General features: G+C 45.1%; 1 protein-coding gene across 2 annotated transcripts in view; it reads right to left on the bottom strand.

The window, feature by feature from the left end:
• Window positions 1–24,411, bottom strand: part of RBM46 (RNA binding motif protein 46) — a 703,675-nt gene that overhangs the window by 503,297 nt on the left and 175,967 nt on the right. For both annotated transcript variants that reach the window (XM_078676964.1, XM_078676965.1), the window contains exon 3: window positions 17,386–17,853. In XM_078676964.1, the coding sequence (XP_078533090.1) occupies window positions 17,386–17,853 (468 nt within the window). The remainder of the gene's footprint in view (window positions 1–17,385; window positions 17,854–24,411) is intronic.

The raw sequence follows: 24,411 nt of genomic DNA, 5'->3' as shown, positions 1-24,411 counted from the left end.
AAACACGCTAGATGGGGTTCAATACACTCTGCGGTTTACTCTAACTACGCTCGAGGGGTGGCCATATTGATCCGCAAAACTCTTGATTGGAAGGATGTCTCTGCTCATGTAGATCAGGAGGGGAGGTACATCGTACTGCAGGGTCTCCTGGGTGGTAGACAGGTTGTCCTGGTAGCAATATACGGTCCAAATACTGATTCCCCAGAGTTCTTCCGTGAAGTTTGGTCAAAGATTGTAGCGACACAATATGATTTGATTATATGGGGAAGGGATTTCAATGCAGTATTAAATGACCACCTAGACAGACAGGGCTCGCCGCACCCTCTACATCCCCAGGCAGGCTCAGCTTTGCGTGACTTAATTGAGGAAGGTAGGCTGGTGGACATCTGGAGAGATAGAAACCCACTGCGGCGCGAGGGGACTTGTATTTCGGCACAACACGCTGCCTGGTCCAGTCTAGACTTCTGGCTAGTCTCAATGGAAGTGGCTTTGTGGGTGGTCCGTGCCTCCCACCTGGCGCGTTCCCTTTCCGATCATGCTCCTTGCCTGCTCACACTGATGCTGCCGGATACACCGCCCCGTGCTTTTGGTTGGCGCCTCCCTGAGCATGCTTTGCTAGATGAAGCATTCAGGGAAGAGATCAGAAAAGATGTGATGGAATACCTTGACCTCAACACTGGCACAGTTAAATCAACAGCCCTACTGTGGGACGCTTTCAAGGCGGTAATTCGGGGCAAATGCATTGCCAGGCAGGCTGGAGTCTTGAAGGCTATCAGGGGGTCCCTTGCAAAATTGGAATGTCAGATTAGAGAGTTGGAGGGGCGTTTCTGTTCTGCGGCTGACCCTACCGTAGCCGCGGGGCTAAAGCGCAAACTCCTTGAATTCGCAGAAGAGGCCCAGGGAGAACTGAAATTTTTGAGTAAGCATGCTGAGGCTAGGCGCTACGGGGAAGGTGATAGGCCTGGCCGCACACTAGCTAACTTGATTAAATGCTCCAACTCTAATGCCTTTATTCACAAAATTAATACTCCAACTGGGGACACCGTTACTGGACAGGAAGGTGTCCTAGAGGAATTCGCCGCGTTCTACGCCACTTTATACACTGCTTCTCCAGTACCCCAGTCTGATAATTTACATGAATTCTTAGACTCCACCGCCCTCGTGTGGTTCAACGATGCCCACAGGAGATATATGGATCTGCCCATTACCCTTGACGACGTTAAACTGGTGATTAAGGGGTTACCTCTTATCAAAGCCCCGGGCCCGGATGGCTTGATCGCATCCTTTTATAAAGCGTACGTTGATGAGTTGGCGCCACACCTCCTTGCGGTATATGCTGAAGCTCCGGACTAAGGCATTCTTCCCCCCTTCATGCGCGAGGCCATGATAATGACATTGTTGAAACCGGACAAGGACGAAACCAAACTTGACTCCTACCGCCCTCTCTCTTTACTAAACATCGATGTTAAGATTTACGCAAAGCTATTAGCTAACCGCTTGCAGCCCCTATTACCCATGGTGGCCATGCCTGACCAATCTGGGTTCATCCCTGGTCGTGCGACTTCGTACAACTTACGTACGCTATTTTCCATCCTTCATTATCTGCACCCCAGCGTGAAGGCAGCTGCAATTTTCCTGGACGCAACGAAAGCGTTCGACTTGCTGGAATGGCCCTACCTTTTTAACATCCTTGCCAGAATGGGGTTTAGCCCCCTATTTATAGCCCGCATCAAACTACTCTACGTACAGCCGCAAGCACGTGTACGAGTCAATGGGCTAGTGTCTGATAGTTTCCCCATTACCAGAGGAACGCGTCAGGCGTGCCCCTTGTCGCCACTCCTGTTTGCGATAGCAATGGAGCCCCTGGCGGCTAGAATTAGGCAGCACTATACTGCTCGTGGCATTGGCCTCAGTTCCAGGAGCCTTTTAATCTCTATGTACGCGGATGATGTCACCTTGTATGTTCTTAATCCTGCCGAAAATCTAGACCCGTTGCTACGTGAGTTTATCCGCTTCAGAGGCCTTTCTGGCATGTCTATAAACTGGCGGAAATCTATGATATTCCTGTTAACTGATGGCACCCCTGTAGTGCAGCCCGAATTCCCCCTGCGATGGCAAGCGGATGAAGTAAAATATTTGGGAATTTGGTTAAGTCGCTGCATTCAAGACATATGGAATCTAAATTTTGGGAGAGCTATTGATTGGCTGGAATCCAAGGTTCGCATTTGGTCTAAATTGCCCCTCTCGCTCACTGGGAGAATTGCGCTGATAAAAATGGTGGTCCTGCCTAAATTTCTTTTTTTTTTTTTTGGGATCAAAAACTTTTATTGCATCTTTCAATTACACTGCGGAACGCCTACAACCCATTGGGCCGGCCGCTATTATTTAGTCATGTTTTCAGTGCTACATTACATACATTTCGAAGAGATAGCCAAAAAAATATCGAGCATGGTAGCCTTTACAATCGCAGGTCGTGGCATTTAAAGCAGTTCGCCAGAAAGTAATGGTTGTTGATTTCCCAGTTTTATAACCAAACAAACAAACAGATTAACCGTTAGGAACAAGATTGTGGTCAATTTTAGTGTAATATTGATCATTGGTAAGTATCTTTTCTAGGTGTCCCATGACAGAGCCTTCTATAGTTTCGTCACATCCCTTAAGAGTTAAGTCTATGTCTAAGCCTGTAGGCCTGTAATGTGTAATTCCACGCATTCCCGGCCCTATAGCCCTGCGAGGTATTGGAACAAGTGTCCCCCCCTCTGTGTCTGGTCCCCTCGATCTCATATATCGCTTATTCAACTATTCCTCCTCCCCCTCTTCATCCGATTCGTCCAGGTCATCCTTCGGCAATGGGTCACATATCTCACCTCTGTATATATTCCATTTTGACCAGATTTTATTCCATTTCCCCGGGCAGGCGCGGCTAGAGTATACCGCCCTTTCTGTCACCATTGTCCTGTCCATGTTCAAACACCATTGTGACTTGGTCGGTGTTTCTGGAACCCCCCAGCGCTGTGCGACATCTCTCTTTGCTACCACCAGGCCTACTGTGACCCAAATTCGTCCATGCTGCGAGAGATCTGTAGGTTCCCATATATTGAGGAGGAACCTCTTCGGGTCAGGTAATAGTGTTAATTCTAGTGTTTGCGAGATTGTTCGTAGTATCTGTTTCCAATATTCTTGAATTCGGGGGCAGTCCCATATGGTGTGGAAGAATGTACCCTCCTCCCCGCATCCACGAAGGCAGTAAGGGTGTTCTATCCTGTGAATACGATGTAGCATTGTTCTAGTATAGTATACCCTATGTACTATCTTCAATTGCACTAGTCGTAGTCTCGAGGAGATGCCGACCTCCCTAGGTGACGCCAGTGCCTCACTCCACTCATGTTCGTCCATCTCACCAGTGTCCCCCTCCCACTTCGCCTTCAATGTCAGTGTCGGGTCTGGTGAATTGTTAAGTAATTTGCGATAGACAAGGGATGTTGCACGTTCTATCATAAATTCAGTAAGAAGACGATCCTCTAGCGGGGAGGACTCCGGCAAGTCGGTGTCCACAGGCAGAACCGCCAGTATTGCATGTCTTATCTGGATGTACCTGTAGAGTTCCCTCTCACTGAGGTCATATATTTCCTTCAACCTACTGAAGGGTATCACTCCGCCCCTCTCCCAAAGATCTCCCACTGTGGAGATCCCTATAGTGTCCCAATGCGAAAATCCTTTGCTGTTTCTCATGTGACCGAGGATTCGAGAGTCCCACAGTGGAGTCAGCTTGGTGATTATCCCTTTCCATCCTAGTGCAGTTGTCGCTGCGTGCCAGACCGCGACTGTTAATTTGGTGGGTCCCACTAAGGAGCGAATTTTGCGGTGATCGTATAGCGGAGCCAACATGCTGTCAGAGCCCAGTTGTCCCCTGTCGGTCTGGAAAGCTGGCTCACCCTGTGAAGCGTGTAGCCAGTGGTTGATGGGTTTAAGGTGCGCTGCCCAGTACTATAATTTTAAGTTGGGTAGGGCGATACCCCCATCAAACCAACCTCTATGTAATTTTGATTGGGCGATACGAGCAGGGTGGGTCCCCCACAGAAGGCTGGAGACCAATGCCGCCACCGTTTGAAAGAATTTAGGGGCTATCGGGTATGGCGTGTTCTCAAGGACATATAAAAACCTGGGCAGAGCCATCATTTTGTAAAGTGCGGCCCGTCCCAAGAGCGTCAGCGGAAGGGCTGACCAGAACTTGACGTCTCGTCTGAGTCTATCTACGTGGGGTTTCAAATTTTTTTCAGTGAATTCTGTAGGGTCCCTGGTGACATGGATGCCTAAGTATTTGAACGAAGAGCTCGCCACCCGTAGAGGGCAGCTCTGGTCAAGGGCTGGAGGTTGCCCCTTCAGAACATATAGTTCCGATTTATTCCAATTCAACGTATATCCCGAGATCCTGCCATGGGCATCACAAAGCTGTAACAGGGCCGGAATTCCGTCGGTAGGATTAGTTAAGTAGACCAGCATGTCGTCTGCGTAGAGGGATAGCCGGTCTTCCCAGCCCTCCCTCCAGCAGATGCCCTTAAGTAGGGGCGAGGTTCTGATGAGCGTGGCGAGGGGTTCCAGCGAGATCGCAAAAAGCAAGGGAGAGAGGGGACAACCTTGTCTTGTACCTCTTCCCAGTGAAAACTTCCGTGAGATATGGCCATTAGCTACCACTCTAGCCTCCGGGTCAGTATATAGCAACCTGACCCATGCAATGAAGCGGGGCCCAAATCCCAGGCGCGACAGCGCCTCAAACAAGTACGCCCATTCCACCAGGTCAAACGCCATCTTGGCATCGAGTGCTAATATTACTGCCTGGGACGTTACCGATCTGCCCTGGCCAGCACTCCATGTAGGCGTCGCAGGTTCAATGCCGTATTCCTGTGTGGCATAAACCCGGACTGGTCCGGGTGTATCAGAGAAGATAAGTGGGGCAGGAGTCGCATTGCCAGGAGTTTGGCTAGTATCTTCGCTTTCACGTTGAGCAGTGAGATAGGGCGGTAAGAGGAATAGTCTTCAGGTGGTTTGCCCGGTTTGGGGATGGTCACTATAGTCGCTATTCTTTGGTCAGGTGGGAGTGTGCCCTTCTCGTGACATTCTTTAAACATGTCTAGCAGATGTAAACTAAGGGCCTCAGGCATTGCTTGATACCACTCTACCGGTATCCCGTTAGGCCCCATGGCCTTACCCGGGTTCAAGGCATGAATAGCTAAGTGTATTTCCGCAGCGGTGATATCCGTCTCCAGTTCCCCTGATGCTTCCGGGGATAGTGTTTGGACCTCGATCGGTGCTAGCACGTCTCTGGCCATTTCCGAGGTGATCACCTGGACAGGGGTGTATACCTGTTCAAAGTGGTCAGCAAGGAGATCCACAATTCGCTCCGGGTTAGTATGCAGCGTGCCACCCTCGTCCCTCAGACGCGGGATTCCTCTAGAATTCCCTTCCCGTTTATCGAGCCATGCTAGCAGTTTCCCGGCTTTATCACCCACCTCGTAGACCCTATTCTGGGTGTCCGTCAGATGACCCTTGACATGCATGCGTAGATGGTCGCTATAGATCTGTTGTTGCAGTGTCAGTGCGTGCAGGGCGGAGGGAGTGGGGCACTGTTCGTGCGTCTTCGCTAAGTCCTGCAAGGTCAGGTCTATACTATCCAACTCTCGGGATCGTTCACGCCTGTACCCTGTGATGGTGTTTATGGCTTCCCCCCTCAGGACTGTCTTATACACCTCCCACAGTATCTCGGAGGAGTGTACTGAGTGTACATTTTCAGTAAAATACTGCGACGTTACCTTTTTGAGAGCTTTACGGACCTGGGGAATCTTGAGATAAGCGGCCTGTATGGGGAACAGTCGCCTACGTGTTCTTGTCTGTGAGGAGAGTGTGAGTGTAAGCGGAGAGTGATCCGAGATCCCTCGAGGGTGAATCGTCATTACTTCCGCGAGTTGGAGACCGTCCCCCAGGGTTAAAAAGAGGTCAATTCTCGACAAACTCCCATGTACTGAGGAGTGGAAGGTGTATTGTTTAGTGCTAGGGTAGAGGTGTCTCCAGATATCAGTTAGGCCCATGGCAGTTAAGAATCGTTGGAGGCGGGGGATTCCCCCCGCGGGGGCCTGTGTGGGGAACCTATCGAGTTGTGTGTCAAGAATTGCGTTGAAATCCCCTCCAAGGATAATCTCACCCTCAGGGAGAGTCAGAATAAACTCACCCAATTTGGGGAGGTGTACTGAGTGCAATGCCGGGGGAATGTATACTGAAACCAGGTTGAGAAGCTTCCCCTCCCACTGTCCCTGCAGGGCTGCGAAGCATCCTTGATCATCAGTTTTTGTGAGTAGGGGGATAAACCGTGTGTTTTTCTGTATCAGGATTCCGGTGCCTCTGGATCCGGACGTAAAGTCCGAGTGGACTACCATCTTGTATCCTCGTCTATCTAAGGCTTTAAACGCCCCCCCTGTTAAATGCGTTTCCTGCAGTAGTGTTATCATGGGTTTCTGTCTCCTGATCGCGGTAAGGACCAAACCTCGTTTAACCTTGTCCCCCAGCCCTCTCACGTTCCAGGACATGACACGCAAGGCCGGGCACTGTGTCTAAACATCGACCTCTCCCCTCACGGGACTTAAAATATCTGCCATTGGGTATTCTGGGGCCGGTAGTGTAGTGATCGGGAAGTGTTACCCGGGTACCGGGCGCGCTTCTGCCCACGAAGGATCAGGAGGACCCCACGGGGGGCACCCCCCTCCCGTCCTCCCCCCCTACCTGGGGTTGAACCACTGTCAAAGGCTCTGCTGGGAGCTGCGTCTCCCTGTTCGTTTCTCTCGTCTTGCTTAAATTCATATGGAAGCCTAGTTACCTGCCTACATTTCTATACCTGTTTGTGAATGTCCCGATCCCCCTTACGCAGCACTTCCATAAAACTTTGCGCACTAATCTGCTGTCGCTGGAATGGGCGAATGGTCAACCTCGTGTCTCCTGGAACCTACTAACACTTCCTCTTAGACAAGGAGGCCTAGGCGCCCCAGACATGCATCTATACGGACTTTGTGCACAAGCGCAATTCTTACATTTTTGGATCTACTCAACCCCTTATCAACCTCATGTTGCGGTGTAGATGGATGCGGTTGCTCCCACTCCCTTGAAAGTTGCGCTTTACAAAACGGTGCCTAAGCCCCGCCAGGACATTGACACAGCTGACTTGATACGATGGGTATGGCGGGAGCTTCAGAAGCGTGCTGCCGCCCCGTTGCTTTACGCACCTTCCATCACCTTGCGAGACAATCCTCTACTCCCTTGCTCAGAGCATGGCGGAGGGGTACCAGTACTAGATGACACACAGATGCTCACTTTTGCAGATTTATATCCGGATGGCAGATTCCGACCGCCCCCTGCTGGAAGTGAGGACAAATGCCCCACATTTGCTGAACGGTTCACCTCAAGCTGAAAGCTGCCTGCCGTGTGCTATGGATAGGTTTCCCTGAAGCCCCCCCGACGTTACAAGCACTAGACTCCGTGTTGTCTACAGCTTCCCCCAAGAAGTTATTAACTAGGCTATACATGGCCATGCAGGACCAAACCCATATTGTAACTCCCAGCTCATTACGACTCTGGAATACTGAATTGGACCCCTCCCCTATCAGAAGACCAATGGCAATATTGCTGCGCCCAACTCACTACACTGTCCCCTAACTATAAGCTCCGTCTTGTACACTTTAAATTCCTGCATCGGTACTATAGAACCCCTGTGGCCCTGCGCAGATTGAAACTGCGAGAAGATGAACGCTGCTGGAGGTGTGGTCATGGCCCGGCGTCCTTTCTGCACATGGCATGGGCATGTCCGATGCTTGTACAATACTGGACAGAAGTCTTCGAGGCGGTCAACCAGATCGTCGAACGTCAGGACGACCCCTCACCGCATCTGGGCCTGCTAGGCTATGTTCGAAACACGCTACCATGCCAGCGTAAGTTGCACGCTATGCTGTTGTTATATGCACGCAGACAAATTGCACTTAAATGGGGTAGGAAAAGGATACCCATATTTACCGAATGGCTACAGGATGTCACCTATGGGCATACCCAACTGGGTGTATTCTGGGAACTCATGCCGCCCACATCTAGGTCTAAAGACATATGGGAACCATTCGTGAGGTGGTCTGCTGCTAGAGTACAGTCCCCGGGCGTGGAGGCAGATCTAGAATCTGCTGCTACTCCCCGGATAGAGCTGTCGCAGGTGGGGCAAGAATGATTTCTGTGGAAATATGCTAAAGGCTGTAAAGTGTGTGCCATCAAGAGGCTAACTGTATCATCTATATGTAAATGTGTTTTTTAATGCGTCCCATGTTGCTTGATGTGTCAGGCCCTATTGGCGTTCAGATGTGGAGTTAATATTAATGCTCCTCGTTTACTGGAAATGTCACGTCAACCGCTCTAGTAGGCTATACAGGTTGACCCCCCTCATGCATGTACTCTTTTTCCCATCAGAGGTGTACGTTGCAGAAATGTTTAAAATGGTTCATTTCGTGTCAATTGCTGTCAGATTATGCCCATCAGCTCCATTCTCAATTGCACTGTAGAATAATTGTGTTTTATAAGCTGCTGATGTACATGTTTTATAAATTCAATAAACAGAATTTCAAAAAAAAAAACTATCCACTATGTATGCAGTCCTCTAACCACATACACACTTGTCTTTCACACCTTCAATTCCCTAGTCAGTATCCATACACTCCAGCAAACACCCTGTCACTCCCCTTGCACTCCTCTAGTGACCGATTCAGTACCATGTAGTAATCCATTCACTGCGCCAAAACCCAACCACTTATAAATTCACCCAGGCACGCTCCTTGCAGTACTCTAATCATTCAGTCAGTACCCAAGAACTCAGCCAGTAACCCGGACAAAAAATAAAATTTCAGTTTCAATATTTTAAAAAACATTCCATTAAAAATATATAATGTAATTTAAAAAATAAAATATGTAAAAATAAAGAGTAAAAAAACTGTAGAAAATCAGTTAAAAAAATACATATAACTATTATTACATTTAAAATTATCATTTAAAAAAACCTTTGAAATTCACTGAAAAAACCATAGGTTTCGGACATCTTATAGTTAGGAATTAGCATTTAAAAAACCTTAGAAATTCACTGAAAAAACCATAGGTTTCAGGGCTGTTATAGTTAGCTGGACATTTCACTCATACAAAACCATTGAAATTCCTCTGTTATAGTTAAATCTGCAAACTATAACTCGCGCGCCCGCAATCCACTGCTGATGATGTCACATATTACATCATTAATGACTTGGTCAGTGACATCACTGATGACATCTCAAATGACATCACTCTCTATGCTTATTCAGCTGTTGTTAATTTTTCCTCTATAAATTAAGAATAGTGTTTTTTTCATGATAGATAAGTAGGCTTTTTAGGTTGGTTAGGCATTTTTTAGTCCAGAGTACTTGGGATTTGTTTAAGATTTGATAATGTTTTTAGATAGTGAGATTTCTGGTCCATAAAACTGTTCTGAGATCGTACAAGGAGGTACAAATATCCATTGTTCATTGCGCTAGGCATAAAAAGTACAAAATATTTCTTAAGCACAACTAAGACCTTTCAACCTACTACAACCCACAGGCATACTATTGCATTATACCTAGTTGCATTTGTATATGTACACTGAAGTCTTTAGGTAACTTTGCTGACCTCCGCAAAGTACAGCGCAGCGAGTTATGTCCACTCCTAATGTAGACTGTCTTCTGTCAACTATAGTAGGAATTGAAAAGTGATCTCTTCCCCCTTGTCAGTCATGATAATAGCTGGTGACAGGGAAAGGCCCAAGTCATACAGAAAGTGGTGACTTTTCCACAAAGTTACACTAAAGAGCAAGTTACTTACCTTCGGTAATGCTTTTTCTGGTGGATACAGTATCTGCCTGTGGATTCCTCACCTTGTGAATATCCCCCTGCGTCAGCAACATTCGGAAATTCTTTTGTAGCTCTTCACGCCGACGTGGACGACGTCACAGAAGCACGGCATCGCGCCCGGCTCCGCTGACGTCACCGACTCCATAAAGGGTCTACGTCGGCGTGATGACATCAGTTCCTCCCTTTTTTCCGTGCCTTCGAGGCCCACGGACGGACCAACAACAGTAGATATATATATACACAAAGTACACAGTACCAAATAATCAAAGTAATACACACACAGTGTGTGGACAATGTTGGAAAGCAATTTGAACAACACATTTCCTTTTACAATAAAATATATACATTAAAACAATGCTACTAATGCAAATATAGAAGAGTGGACAACGGGGAGGCGGGTGGGCATGTGAGGAATCCACAGGCAGATACTGTATCCACCAGAAAAAGCGATACCGAAGGTAAGTAACTTGTTCTTCTGATGAATACATCTGCCAGTGGATTCTTCACCTTGTGAATAGAATCCCACAGCAGTCCCCACTCCCGGAGGAGTGTGTCCACTCTCCTATACCAGAAAATACTGTAGGACAGAACATGCAAAGTGACCGTCCCTCCTCACTTCGGAAGCTAAGCAGTAATGCTTTGCGAAAGTGTGGAGGGAGGCCCAAGTAGCCGCTCTACAAATGTCCTCTACAGGCACACCTCTAGACAAAGCAGATGTAGCAGACCTTGCTCTAGTAGAATGAGCTCTCAAACCTTCAGGAGGTTCCTTACCCGCCAGAGAGTAGCATATCTTGATATACAAGACAATCCACCTTCATAGCGTTTACTTGTGCACCACTTTGCCTCTTCTGGCGCCAACGAAGCCCACAAAGAGCTGGTCATCAACTTTGAACTCTCTGGTTCTGTCCAAGTAGAAGCTCACCGCTCTCGTAGGGTCCAAACGGTGAAGTCTCTCCTCCTCCTTGGAAGGGTGAGAGGGAGGATTAAAGGTAGGGAGGGTAATAGACTGCCTCAAATGGAAAGGGGTTACCACTTTAGGCAGAAAAGCAGCCCTGGTCCTAAGTACCATTCTTTCATCATGAATGGGGGCTTTGAACTGAGAGCTTGAAGCTCACTTACCCTCCTTGCTGAGGTGATCGCAATCAGAAAGACCGTTTTAAACAACAAAAGTCCCAAGGGACACCTGTGCAAAGGCTTAAAAGGTGAACCCATTAAAAAAGTAAGCACAAGATTCAAGTCCCATTGAGGCATAATAAAAGGAGTAGGGGTAAATGTATTTGTAAGGCCCTTCCAAAACCTTAAAACAATAGATTTGAATAATGACGGCTGATCCGGCAGACAAATAAATGCCGAAAAATAACCTTTGACTGTAGCTACAGCCATCCCTTGCTGTGCTAAAAAAAAGTGCAAACTGCAGAATGTCAGACAATCAAACCTTCAAGGGATCAACGAATTTCTCCCCACACCATGAAACAAATTTGGACCACCTATAAGAGTAGATAGACTTGGTGGATTGACGCCTGTCTGACAAGATGACATCCACCACGTCATGTGGGAGAGAAAAAGAATTCAGGTTGACCTGTTCAATCTCCAGGTATGAAGGTGTAAGGTCTGGAGGTGGGGGTGTAGAACCTGCCCCTGCGACTGCGAGAGGAGGTCTGCCCTGGGAGGGAGACGGAGCGGCGGGCACGAGGAGAGGTGGAGAAAATCTGTGTACCACACCCTTCTTGGCCAATCCGGGGCGATCAATATGACTTGGGCCCGGTCTTGGCGAATCTTCCTCAGAACCCCAGGAATCAAGGGTATGGGAGGAAACGCGTAAAGGAGTTGCGAACCCCAACTCAACTGAAACGCGTCCCCCAAGGCCCCCTGCATCGGATACTGGAGACTGCAGAATGACGGGCAGTGAGCATTCTCGCGAGTGGCAAACAGGTCCACCTGAGGAGTTCCCCACATCCGAAAGACGTAATGAACCACCTCCGGATGAAGCCTCCACTCGTGGTCGGCCGAAAACCTCCGACTGAGATTGTCTGCACGTACGTTCAGAACACCGGCCAGATGATTTGCCATCAGACGAATCTGATGATCCTGAACCCAGGACCAGAGACGCAGAGACACTGCGACCCAACTCCTTCCTGCTTGTTGACATACCACATCGCGGTAGTGTTGTCCGTCAGGACTTGAACTGATTGACCGCGAAGGGAAGGGAGGAAGGCCTTGAGCGCCAGACATATCGCCCGCAATTCTAAAAGGTTGATGTGAAGCAACCTTTACTCTGGAGACCAAAGACCCCTAATCTCCAGATCCCCCAGATGAGCACCCCACCCTAGGGTGGTTACATCCGTTATCACTGTGGCCACCGATGGAGGCAGTTGAAAAGGCTTTCCTTGAGACAGATTGCCTTCCACGCCCCACCAAGACAGATCCGCTGCAGCTTCGCTGGAGATCCTCACAGACTCCCTGAGATCTCCGTTGTGCTGATACCACTGCCTGAGGAGGCACCACTGGAGTGCCCTCATGTGCCAGCGTGCATGGTTGACCAACAGAATGCAGGAAGCCATCAGACCGAGCAGACGAAGGACCTTCAGGGCTGGAACGACAGCTCCATTGTAGAATAAAGGAATAATTTCCTGTATGTCGCGAATCCTATGAGGCGGAGGGAATGCCCGACACACAGTAGTATCCAGTACCGCACCTATGAACAGGTTGCGCTGGGAGGGCACCAGGTGAGATTTGGGTACATTTATCGAAAAGACCAATCTGTACAACAACTGAGTTGTAACTTGCAGATGATGGAGCACCTTCTCTGGCGACTCCGCTTTGATCAGCCAGTCGTCCAGATAAGGGAATAATGGAATCACCAACCTTCTGAGATGTGCTGCCACCACAGTCATCACCTTGGTGAAGACTCGAGGAGCAGTAGTAAGACCAAACGGAAGGACCGCAAACCGGTAATGTTGCGATCCCACTGTGAAACGGAGATACTTCCTGTGCGACTTTAGGATGGGAATATGAAAATACGCATCCTGCAAGTCGATCAACACCATCCAGTCTTCTTCCAGCAGCGCTTGAAGAACCTGCGCAAGGGTGAGCATCTTGAACCTCTCCTGTTTCAGATAAAGGTTCAAGATCCTGAGATTCAGGATTTGAGGAAGACTGCCATCCTTCTTGGGTATCAGGAAATACCGGGAGTAGCATCCCTGACCCCTTTCCTGCTCCGGGAACCACCTCTATTGCACCTTTTCTCAGTAACGCCAGGACTTCTTCCTGCAGGAGAAGCAGGTGGTCCTCCGAGCAAAAACCTTGGCAAGGAGGATAATTCGGAGGGAATTCCCGAAAGGGAAGAGCATACCCATTCTCCACGAGATTGAGAACCCAAAGGTCCGATGTGACCGATTCCCAATCCCGCAGAAAATGGGTAAGCCAACCCCCTACAGGACCAACATGATCCGGAATGGCGGATCTAGGGCTGCTTTGATGCAGATGGAGGGGGGTGGGTGGAAGAGGAGGAGGAGGAAGAGGAGGAATCTTGACATCCTCGAGGATGAGCCCTTTGTCTTCCTCTGAATGACTTGTACAGAGGATTCTGCGATTGCTGCTGCTGTTGCGGTTTGTTGCAAGAACGAAAGGAAGATCTTCTGAATCCCCTGTATCTCTTACTCACAGAACCTCTGGACTGAAGACCCAAAGACCTAGCCGTTGCCCTGCTGTCTTTGAACCTTTAGAGCGCAGCATCCGCCTTTTTTCCAAAAAGGCCCGAGCCATCAAACGGCAGATCTACCAAGGCAGCTTGGACATCCGCAGAAAATTAAGAGGACTTCAGCCAGGCTGTTCTCCTGGAGGCAATGGAGGAGCCCATAACTCTCGCCACAGAGTCAGCTGTGTCCAAACCACTCTGGATGACTTGGCGAGCAGCAGCCTGAGTGTCAACAAGTACCTCATTAAAATTCTGCCTATCCTCCTCCGGAATCTTAGGGGGTAATTGCTTTACAGAGTCCATCAAATCATGGATGTAACGCCCTAAGAGACAAGTGGCTTTCGTTGACTTAAGAGCCATGTTGGCTGAAGAAAAGATTTTCTTTGCCGACTGATCTTGCTTTTTAGATTCTTGTCCCCAGGCACCTGCGGAAAGGCACCTGCAGATTTCTTGGAGCATGCTGCCTGTACCACCATGCTCTCGGACAAAGGATGAAAAGATAAGAAGTCCGGGTCACCAGGAGCCACCCTATATCTCCCCGCAACAGCTTTTGAGACCGCTGGAGCTGTAAGAGGCTTACGCCACACTTCCAAGATTGGCTCTGTCAACGCCTCATTGAAAGGAAGCATAGGCTCTATCACTGAATACGGAGAGTGGAGAACTTCTGTTAAAATATTAGATTTAAATTCCGCAGTGGGAAGATTTAAATTCAAAAGTTCAGCTGCATTCTTTATGACCACATGATATGGAGCCACATCTTTTGACGGGGCATCTGGAGCAGAAGATAACTCCCAATCTGGAGAAAGTTCCAAGCCACTAGCTTCCCTCAGATCATCAAAGAAATCCTCAGATTCCTGCAACTCGCCTTCTTTCATCTCCAACTCTCTGTATCTCCGTTCCTCCAGAAGTCGTTGAGTCTCCCTTCTTGACCTCTCCTTCGGGATCGGCATTGGCGGATCCGCAACCGACTCGGACGGAGCCGGCGCCGAAGGACCAGGCTGTAGCGAACAAGGTGGTCGAACAGGAACTGGCGCCGGTGACGACGGTATCGGCGGCTCCGGGAGATGCCAAGCCGGAGCCGGCATGAAAGGCATAAACAGAGCCGGAGGAAACGTTTGTGGAACTCCAAGATTAAAAGCCATTGAACCCATGGGATCAACAGGTGCTCCAGAGGAGTACATGGCTCTCGAGAACACCACATACATCGCATTTAAATATTGTGAAGAGTCTTGTCCCGGGCTCGGAAATGGAGGGTATGGACCTACCGGCTGCTCCTGAGGAGGCACAGGATTCGGCTCAACCTGTTCTTTGGCACGAGGTACCGGAGTCGACAAAACCTCAGGGGAGGGAACCTCTTCTTCCTCTCGAGCTGGAGAATGAATCGACGTCGGAGACGGATTAGATACTCGAGCTGGTGACTGCTCCGGTGAACCAAGAGGCAATTGCTCACCTTCCGGATCCAGTGCAGCAGGTGAAGGAGAAACATAATCCTTCCGATGTCGACGACTTGCCGACTTCGACTTCGGGTCCGACTCCTTCTCCGAATGATGCCGAGACCCATGCTTCTTCTTCTTATGCTTCTTTTTTGACTTGGTAGCATGCCTCGAAGACGACCTCGAAGCCGACTTCGAGCGAGACCTCGAATGCCTGGAGCGAGACTTTGATCTTTTCTTCTCCTTCTTGCCTTTTAACTTCGCAACCAGAAGTTTAGCCTCTCTCTCTCGCAAAGCCTTCGGGTTCATTTTTCTGCAACTTGAACAACCCTGGACGTCGTGGTCAGATGACAAGCACCACACGCAATCTTCATGCGGATCCGTGATCGACATAATTTTACCGCACTCTCTACAGGGCTTGAAACTGGTCCTCTTCGACGACATCTTGAAAGAGTTACAAGAAAACACTGAAAACTCTCGACAGTAACACAGTAACAATAGAGCTACCAAGGATCCCTAAAGAAACCATTAGCGTCGACGACGCGGAAAAAAGGGAACTGATGTCATCACGCCGACGTAGGGCTTTTATGGAGTTGGTGACATCAGCGGAGCCGCACGCGATGCCACGCTTCTGTGACGTCGTGCACGAAGGCATGAAGAGCTACAAAAGAATTTCCGAATGTTGCTGACGCAGGGGGATATTCACAAGGTGAGGAATCCACTGGCAGATGTATCCATCAGAAACAACTCACAGTGCGCTGAAAGCTGAAGTTAGGTCTGGTTCAGGTCCAGGGAAGACCAGGAAAAGTATCAGAATAGGGTCACAGACAGGTTAGAGCAGAGCTCTTATCTGAGATTCCCTCCCAAATAACATGCAATGAAAAATGTTCCATGGTGGCCTCTTAGAGGAGCAAGAAGCTCAGCACTTCCACCTCATTGGCTGAAGTATGTGTTGTTTCAATTGAGGTGGATGTTATAATAAACAAACATTCCTATTAATTAATGCATATGGCAATTTTAACATTGTTTACTGATTTATTTAAAGTTGCAGATGATTCCCAATCTTGACAATGGGGAATGATTCACGCATTTGAATAATGGCAGGAAGCATTTAAGAGACCCTTTAAGTATCAGAGGCAACATATTAAAGACACAGGAAAGAGTCAAACCCCATAAATATTCGTGATGTGCTTACAACAGTATAGAAACCAGTGCCACTCAGAAGATTTTTTATCCCCAGCACTTGAAATGCTGGATACATTTTTTCCTCAGAAGCCATGAGCAAGGAAAGTCAACCCATATATTATACAGAGAAAATAAGTGTAAATTTATCACTGGAAAAATATTTCAAACACCCTACTCTATCCTCCTTTGTTTGATTTTTGTAAGAAAACAGGGCCTCCTTTGACAGTAGAAACCAAAATTACATGTCAGAAAGGTTTTGAATTGCAGCCTAAACATCTAAAATGTTGTATGATGAAAGGTGGCAAAGGACAGAACCTTTAAGGTCCGTGGCCTGTCCATAGAACAGAAAGTGAATCTGAATAGTTCGACTGTCACTTTCTGACATTCAATGCTGTTAAGTTGCTTGGCTCTTTTTAAAGAGAACGTGCAGTTTTGTTGTTTTTATTTTCTTGAGTGTATGGATTTATTTCCTATACTAAAAGCTAAAACATGTTCCCCTTAACAGGCAATGCCTTTCTTTATATTTGAAGAGTGTTTTGTCTCTCTTATAAAGGTGATCCGGAACCGGCACGTGTTTGGAGATGTTCAATGTTTAAGAAAATAAATGAATATCTCATGATGTAGAAATAGAAAATACATGGATGAAGGGTCAGCTTCCAAAGAAGTTATTCTTTCACAGAAAACGAAATTTAAGCTTCCAATGTGGATGTGCTATGTGAAATCTTGATGAAATCAGGAACGTCTAAAATATCACACAGACAGCCTGGACATGTTATATATACTCCAGACAGCATACACTGCCAGGCTGCAAATAACGAATTAGCGACACTAAACAAGGTCTCAGACTGGATAGCTAAAGCAGAATTAAGTATATATATATCTAACTATGAAAATGGCACACAGAGACACCAGGATAGTTTCACACGCAAGTTGTGCTTTTTATAAACATTTGAACTGATGAATATGTGAATGAAAATAACTTGGAAATGTTAGCAGCCAGCAAGTTCGTCTGTTTTTCTAACTGCAATTACAAAAATGCAACGGTACTACCAATTGATGAACGTTTAAGCTATAGTTAATTATAACTTGTCCATAAAGAAATGATTACTAAGAACAGGGAATTCCTAAAACGTACCTGGAATTAATTTCCTTCTAGCCATGGCAGCGGCTCTGTGAGACTCGTACTCTACAAAAGCAAAACCTCGATTTTTTGTTTTGTCGGTGGCACTCGGATAGACTATAACATCAACAACTCCTTCGGTAACTTTTTTCATTTCATCAAATATTTCTTCTTTTTTCTTTTCTTTTGGAATTGCTCCAATAAACAACCGGCAATTGTCCAAGCTTACGCATACACCAATAAATTTACCAGGACGTATCTCGTAATTATTAAGCATTCTGATGGCGAGTTGAGCTTCTTCCTTGGTTGTGTACATCACAAATGCATATCCACGGTTCTCCCCGCTGAACTCCATCATGAGTCTGAACTCGTAAATCTTTCCAGCCCTTTCAAAAACTGGAACAAGTTCATCTTCATACATGTCACGAGGAATCTTACCCACAAAAACCTCACAGCCACGAGGGGGCGGAGGGCCATCCCACCCTAAAATAAAAATAAAAAAGAAGCATAATAGCATAATTTGCTCATCTCAAATTGCACTTCTCATATGCATGCATTCTTCAACAAGATACAACTTTCTGAATTTCAGTAAGTGCTGCTCAGAATGCGTGCAGCCTGTTATATGAGTTAATGGAGCGCTTAGGCAAAGGCTTGAATAAACGATGCTCACTGTCGACAAGTCAACCTTATCCTTCTGAAACACAACCAATCAAGAGGCATTAATCAGTTTAGTTTTAATGAACATAACGGCTCAACAGTTCCGATGAAATGGAAGGAACGGAAAATGAGTGATTGCCTTTAGACAAATGCATAAATAAGACAGCTATTATTATACATATACATTACTTGTTTTCTCCTGTAAATTATCTTAAATAGGTTCTCACACTGAGAATAAATCTCATAATAATGGCATACTTGAGACTGGAAAAAAAGAAAAAGTTACTTATCTCTGGATCCATTAATTCTAAAGAACTGTACATTTGGAAATAGCACTACTGTGTAGCCAACACTTGAAGCTAGCCAACACAACCCAGAGCGAGCAAAGGAAAGGATTTTAAATCTCCCAAGTCTTCCCTAGATCCACCATCGCCAAATGTGCCCCAGAGAGAATTTTTTAATCATAATCCTTTAGTCCCTCCAATAATGGTATGGGATAGACCTCCAGTTAGAAGCGGGGCGTAAGTCGGACTCTTGGGGCTTAAATTCGCTATCTAGCTCTAGTTTTGGGCGATTCTGGGTATCCCACTATCTTGAAGGAGGAGGCCATCATTGGTTTAGTGTCTGATGTGCTGCCCACAACTCCACGATGTAGGGGAATCAGCTAAGCGTCTGATCCAGCGCCAAATGCAGGTGTATCTGCGCCATCAGCTTCCCAGAAGCGCCGGACATGCTGCCCGTTTTGGGCCCCCATATCAAATACACATGAGAGGAACCAGGTGAATATTAATTGTGGGAGGAGGAGCAATTGTACAATAGAAGATACAGATATGGTAGGGAGGTGTAAAGGGCTCATTTAATTGTAACTGTTTTCATTGTTTATTCACATGTTCATATGCTGCATTCTGTATTCTATTCCTTGCTGTTCTTTGCCAAAGTGACGCGCACCTCCAAACATGTTTATCTTTGAAGGTGCATCGCTTGTGGTGCTCTCCTTCGTTGAAGCACTTAACAGTTGAATTAACCATTCAACAGTATGCTTCAATGAAGAAGGACGTACTCCCGTGAATAGCTGCAGTGCCTTAATAAACTTCAAGTTGGTACTTACCTGAAGACGTTTCTTCTTTCCTTCGATATTGTTTATCGGTACAGTTCACAATTGGCGACGAGGTTGGGATGACAATCCACAATTATGTTTGGTGGAATAGGAGAGCTTTAGTCAAGTTATTACCTGTAAAGGCCAACTAAATTCGTATCTCTAAACATTGTCTTGTAAACAATTATGATTGTTCACATTTTCCTATAGGTTCTTTCTCTGATACCTCCACCAACTCATTCACCACAATTTTAAAGATCACACCTCTTCCACATTTTCCACTCCTTCAGTTTCAAGTGGTAATAAACATGTTTGTTCTAATAATCTTGCTGATGTTATTTCATCAAACCAAGCAACCTCCGCTACTTCTTTTCCTTCTGTTTCAAACTCGCATAGATCCTTTCGTAATTGTTCAATTCCTACAAGGTTTAAGGATTTTTATATGTCCTAATTCAACATTTTCTTTCCACAGGTTTAGTCTTTGTTTTATAAAAAGGGAGATGATGTAAAGGACTCATTTCATTGTAATTGAAGTCTGTTTTCATTGTTTATTCACACATTCATATGCTGCATTCTGTATTCTATTTCTTGGTGTTCTTTGCCAACGGCACGCGCACCTCCAAACATGTTTATGTTTGAAGGTGCAAAATGTTTGAAGGTGCATCGCTCGTTGTGCTTTCCGTCATTGAAGCACCTAACAGTTGAATTAACTATTCAACAGTTATGCTTCAATGAAGGACATACTCCTGTGAATAGCGGCAGTGCCTTAATAAACTTCATGTTGGAACTTACCTGAAGACGTTTCTTCTTTCCTTCGATATTGTTTATCGGCACATTTCACAGGAGGGTGTTTAGACACAATATCAGGTTTAAAATATCAGAAGGCATAAATATCGGAAATTAAATATTGTGACACAAATATCATCATGCACAAATATCATTGACAAGAACATCGTTTTTTGAGGTAAGTAATATAGTTTTATAGGATATCCATGTTTTTAATATCATTTTCAGTAATATAGTTGTTATAAGTATTATGTTTTATTGATTTTAATATGTTTTAGTGTATATATTAATTTTATGTTACTATTGTTTAAATACATGTTATAATTTTTCATGTTAATTAATAACTTTTATTTAAGAGTTTAACATTTTTTCTACATTCATGTGGTTACTCAAATAGGTAAGGTGTTTGAAGTGAAGTACTTTCCCTATTCTTGCTTGGACTACAGTAGGAACAGTCAAATTAACCTCTTCCAAGTTCAACACTTTTCTTACCGTTGGGCTGTTTGTAGTGGGAATAGTAAATTCCACCAGTCAGAAATCCAACACTTTCCTTACTGTTGCACCGACTGGAGTGGGAATAGTCACCCCTTTGAAGTACAACACTTCCCTACTATTGCACTGTTTGGAGTGGGAATAGCAAATCTTATTCCTCCGAAGTCCAACACTTTCCCTAATGTTACACAGTTTGGAGTGCGAACAGTAAATTGAATCCCTCTGAAGTCCAACACTTTCCCTACTGCTGTTTAGACTGAAGTGGAAATAGTACTTTCGGCCCACCGAACTCTAACGCTATCCCCACTGTTGCCTAGACTGGAGTAAAAATAGTAAATTTAACACCTCAGAACTCCAACGCGTTCGCTACTGTTGCACTCACTGGAGTAGGAATAAGAAATGTACCCCTCTGAAGTCCAACACTTTCCCTTCTTATTCAGAAGCTAGAGTGGGAATAGTATATTTAATATTCTTAGACTCCAATAGTTTTCATGATATTGGTTAGCTAGATTTTATAGTGTTAATAGGTTTTTTAAAACTAGGTTATGATATTTGTTTTAATTTCTAAATTTATTTTAAAGTTTAGAATATTTTTATTAAATGTGTTTTTGGGATTACATTTGTAGTCATTTATTTATTGCCTATAATTATATATATTTTGTTATTGCATCATTTACACTTTGCATTGTTTTATTGTGTGTGTTTAAAATAGTTATGTGTGTGTGTATATGTTCAAAGTAATACAATTTAAAATATTAAAAATAATATAATGTAAAATAAATATTGTTAATTAAGCTACTATATATATATATATATACATATATATATATATATATGAATATTAGTAAAATGTAACTAATTTATATTAAATTACATTTATATAATAAAACATTTAACATTTACTACTTTACAATCTTTATATTAAAAAAGTTATATTTTTGTATATTTATGGATTATATTATAGTCAACTATATTTGTCCCCGATACTGTGATGCTTACTATTATATGAATAGGAACACAATATTATATAAACAATATTTTTGACAGGGCATACTGTTTAACTGTCGATTTTTAAACAAACATGTGGAGGAGATTGCTCTCCTTTCGGAGTCAGAGAAGCTGTCTTTATTATGCCTCTGTGAAACTTGGTTCAAGGACTGTTCTGGTCCGGATCTCCAAGCTGCAGTTCCAAAGAGATACAAGCTGATTCGACAAGATAGCAAAAAGGGGAGGGGTGGCATTGTTATAATTCTTTTAATAACATTTGCAAATCGTTAAAGGGGATACAAATAATTTCCATCAGGTTGAAACTGCTTTTTACAATCAAACACTGAGAAAGAAAATGAGGTGTGTTATTTATTATATCAGCCACCTATTGTGCCATTTTCAAAGCAAGTTTAAAAGAGGTTATTACCCTTTAGTTACTAAAATCTTTACATTTTTTATGATGGGGGTATTTACATATGTTGCGAAACAGCCAACTAAAATCTTTACATTTTTTATGATGGGGGTATTTATATATGATGCGAAACAGCGAACAACTGTGACATCAAGGATTTTAATTATGCCATGAAGGCAGTGAATTTAGAGCAACAAGTATTTTTACTTACACATGAAAAAGGTCAATTAATTAACCTCATCTTCTCTGCAAATAATTCTATAGCATTTGGAATGGTTGTTGATTTGCCATGGTCCGATCACTATAATATACCGTTTCAAATATAGTGTTGTGGGCCTGAGCCTTGCATTCACACAGTGTTAAGTTGACATGAGCTTATTAGAAGTTTAAACACCATTTTTTCTTTCTGCTGCCTTTTGCACACAGCACACACTTTATTAAATGTTTAGAGTTTATCAGAGTGTTTTGCTTCACACGAGAATGACATGTTTTTCTATATTAGCAGCCTTGCTTGGTAAGCTTAGTCTGAAAAGTGAGTGCCGAGGCCTTCAAGGTTATGTCAACATAGTGGTTGTTGTTCGGACTGATCAGCGCACGTTCTAGACATAACACATATGCAGCTGTGGCCACCTCTGAGATTGGCGTGTTTATTAATGCACTGCGTAGGCATGATCACACACACTTGGAGAACATTTGTGTGCTGAGAGCTGGTGCAGAATCTGATGTGATCCATTTCTGCTGATACCAGAGGTATGGGGCCGCCTATGTAATCCCAAGAGACCTTCTGTAGATATAAAATAACCAACTAGCAAGGGAGGGTGAAATATAGGGATATTTTAAACCTGTTTCCATTTAGCAATATAACATGCTTTCTCCCTTTTCTATTTTATGGAATAGAAACTATGCTGATAATCTTGTTTCCAATAATATGTCTGCTTGTATTAGCTAAGATGCTGCGCATGAGAACACGGCGTTAGAAATAAATATTTCAAACTTGCACGTGTCTTCTTTTACTCCCTGTTTTGGACTGGTATGAGAGTATAACGAAAGAGTGTTCATGTTTTCCGCATTGCCTGAGGTAACCTAAGTCGCATGTTCTGGGTTGTCTAATCATTGGTATTCTGAAAGAGCCAATGAGACACTGATGCTAGTCTGTTAGAGGATTTTGGGTACTAAGGTGAGTTTTGGCACACCCTAATTCACTGAGGTCCCAAGTTTCTATGCATAGTTCTGTATAGGAGCAGAATCCCTGCAACATGGCGCCCAAACAATGGTGGTCTTATTTCATGACGCTTGAGTAGTACTTCTATCAGTCCTTAGCCCCTTCTCTATTGTTTCTGGTTAACAGTTGTGCTGGATAAACCTACCTATAGTTACATAGGTGTTTTCAAGCTTGAATCTTTCAAAGCGGTTTCCTTTTGAATTACTACCCAGTTGTGCTACATTGTTTCACATTGTACCTCTTCTTCTCTGTGTCACTATGGCTAACGTTGACATACCGCAGTATAGTCGCATTACGGTCCGCAATCCTTTGCAGGCTTATAACGTTGGTTTGGAGGGCATGGCTGTTATTTTGGTTGTGAGTGCTGAGGTTGCTTACCCGTTTGAGATTTTCTACTCATGGGTGACGTTTACTCCAGTGGATGCGGCTATGCAGGTATTTCACACTTACACTCACATGGGCGTGCCCTTGGAATATGTTCCATATAGGACACAAGAAATTCCAATTTCTGCATGGCAGCAACGGGTTTGGTTTGATGGCGCCCTTCACCACAGTGTAACGGCGATTAGATTGGGTCCTTTGTCCATTCCAGGTGCTTCTTGGCCGGTTTTGGCTGGATTCACCTCGCATCTAAGTGCGGGGGTAGTCCCCGTTGCTGAATTACGGCCCCTTTATAACTCTGCAATCAGTGTTATCCGTGCCCTGGTTCAATATATCACCCGCAATTTCCAGGGCGGGCCCCTGGTGTTGCGGCCCTTCCAGCTGGACCCAGCGGAATGAAGCTTAGTCCCGTGATGGTTAATGCGGTTATGGGCAAGCGTCCCCAGGGTAAGGATGATATGCCTTTTTGGCTTGCCGAGAAATTTGACCAGCTGGAGGCAGTTTTTCCTAATTCGACTCCCGTAGAAAAACACAGGATTCTTACAATTAGTTTACCCAAGGACTTGGTACCAGAAGCCGGTGACTGCGAGTAATGGGGTAGAATTTTTGCGGCAGTGTACACGAGGTGCTTTGGCACTTCGTCAATGGCTGTCCTACCGACGGTCATTAAGCGTGTTCAGGATGAACACGGACCGGAGACTGCGGTTGAATTGGGAATGAGACTCGTGGGCTCATTTGATGTAGTTTCTAATCTGGTCCTTTCTAGTATAAAGGGAGATGCGGTGAACTTTCAGGTGGCTAATGCCTTACGCGATGTCCCCGATGCTGACAAACCCCGATAGTTACCGAGAATTATTACGGCAGCTTATAAAACCATTGGCCGCAATAGTTTAGGTGTCAAGCCCTTTTCTGCTAAAGATAAAAAACAACCTTAGGGTCCGAAGTCTGAAACAGACGTTCAACCCAAAGATCCAAAGCAAAATTGGAACAGAAATAAAAAGCAGGGGA

The sequence above is a fragment of the Lissotriton helveticus genome, chromosome 2_1 (assembly GCF_964261635.1).
Source record: "Lissotriton helveticus chromosome 2_1, aLisHel1.1, whole genome shotgun sequence".
NCBI lineage: Eukaryota > Metazoa > Chordata > Amphibia > Caudata > Salamandridae > Lissotriton > Lissotriton helveticus.
Note: the sequence above shows the minus strand (reverse complement) of the source record. Positions and strands in the feature narration are given on the sequence as shown.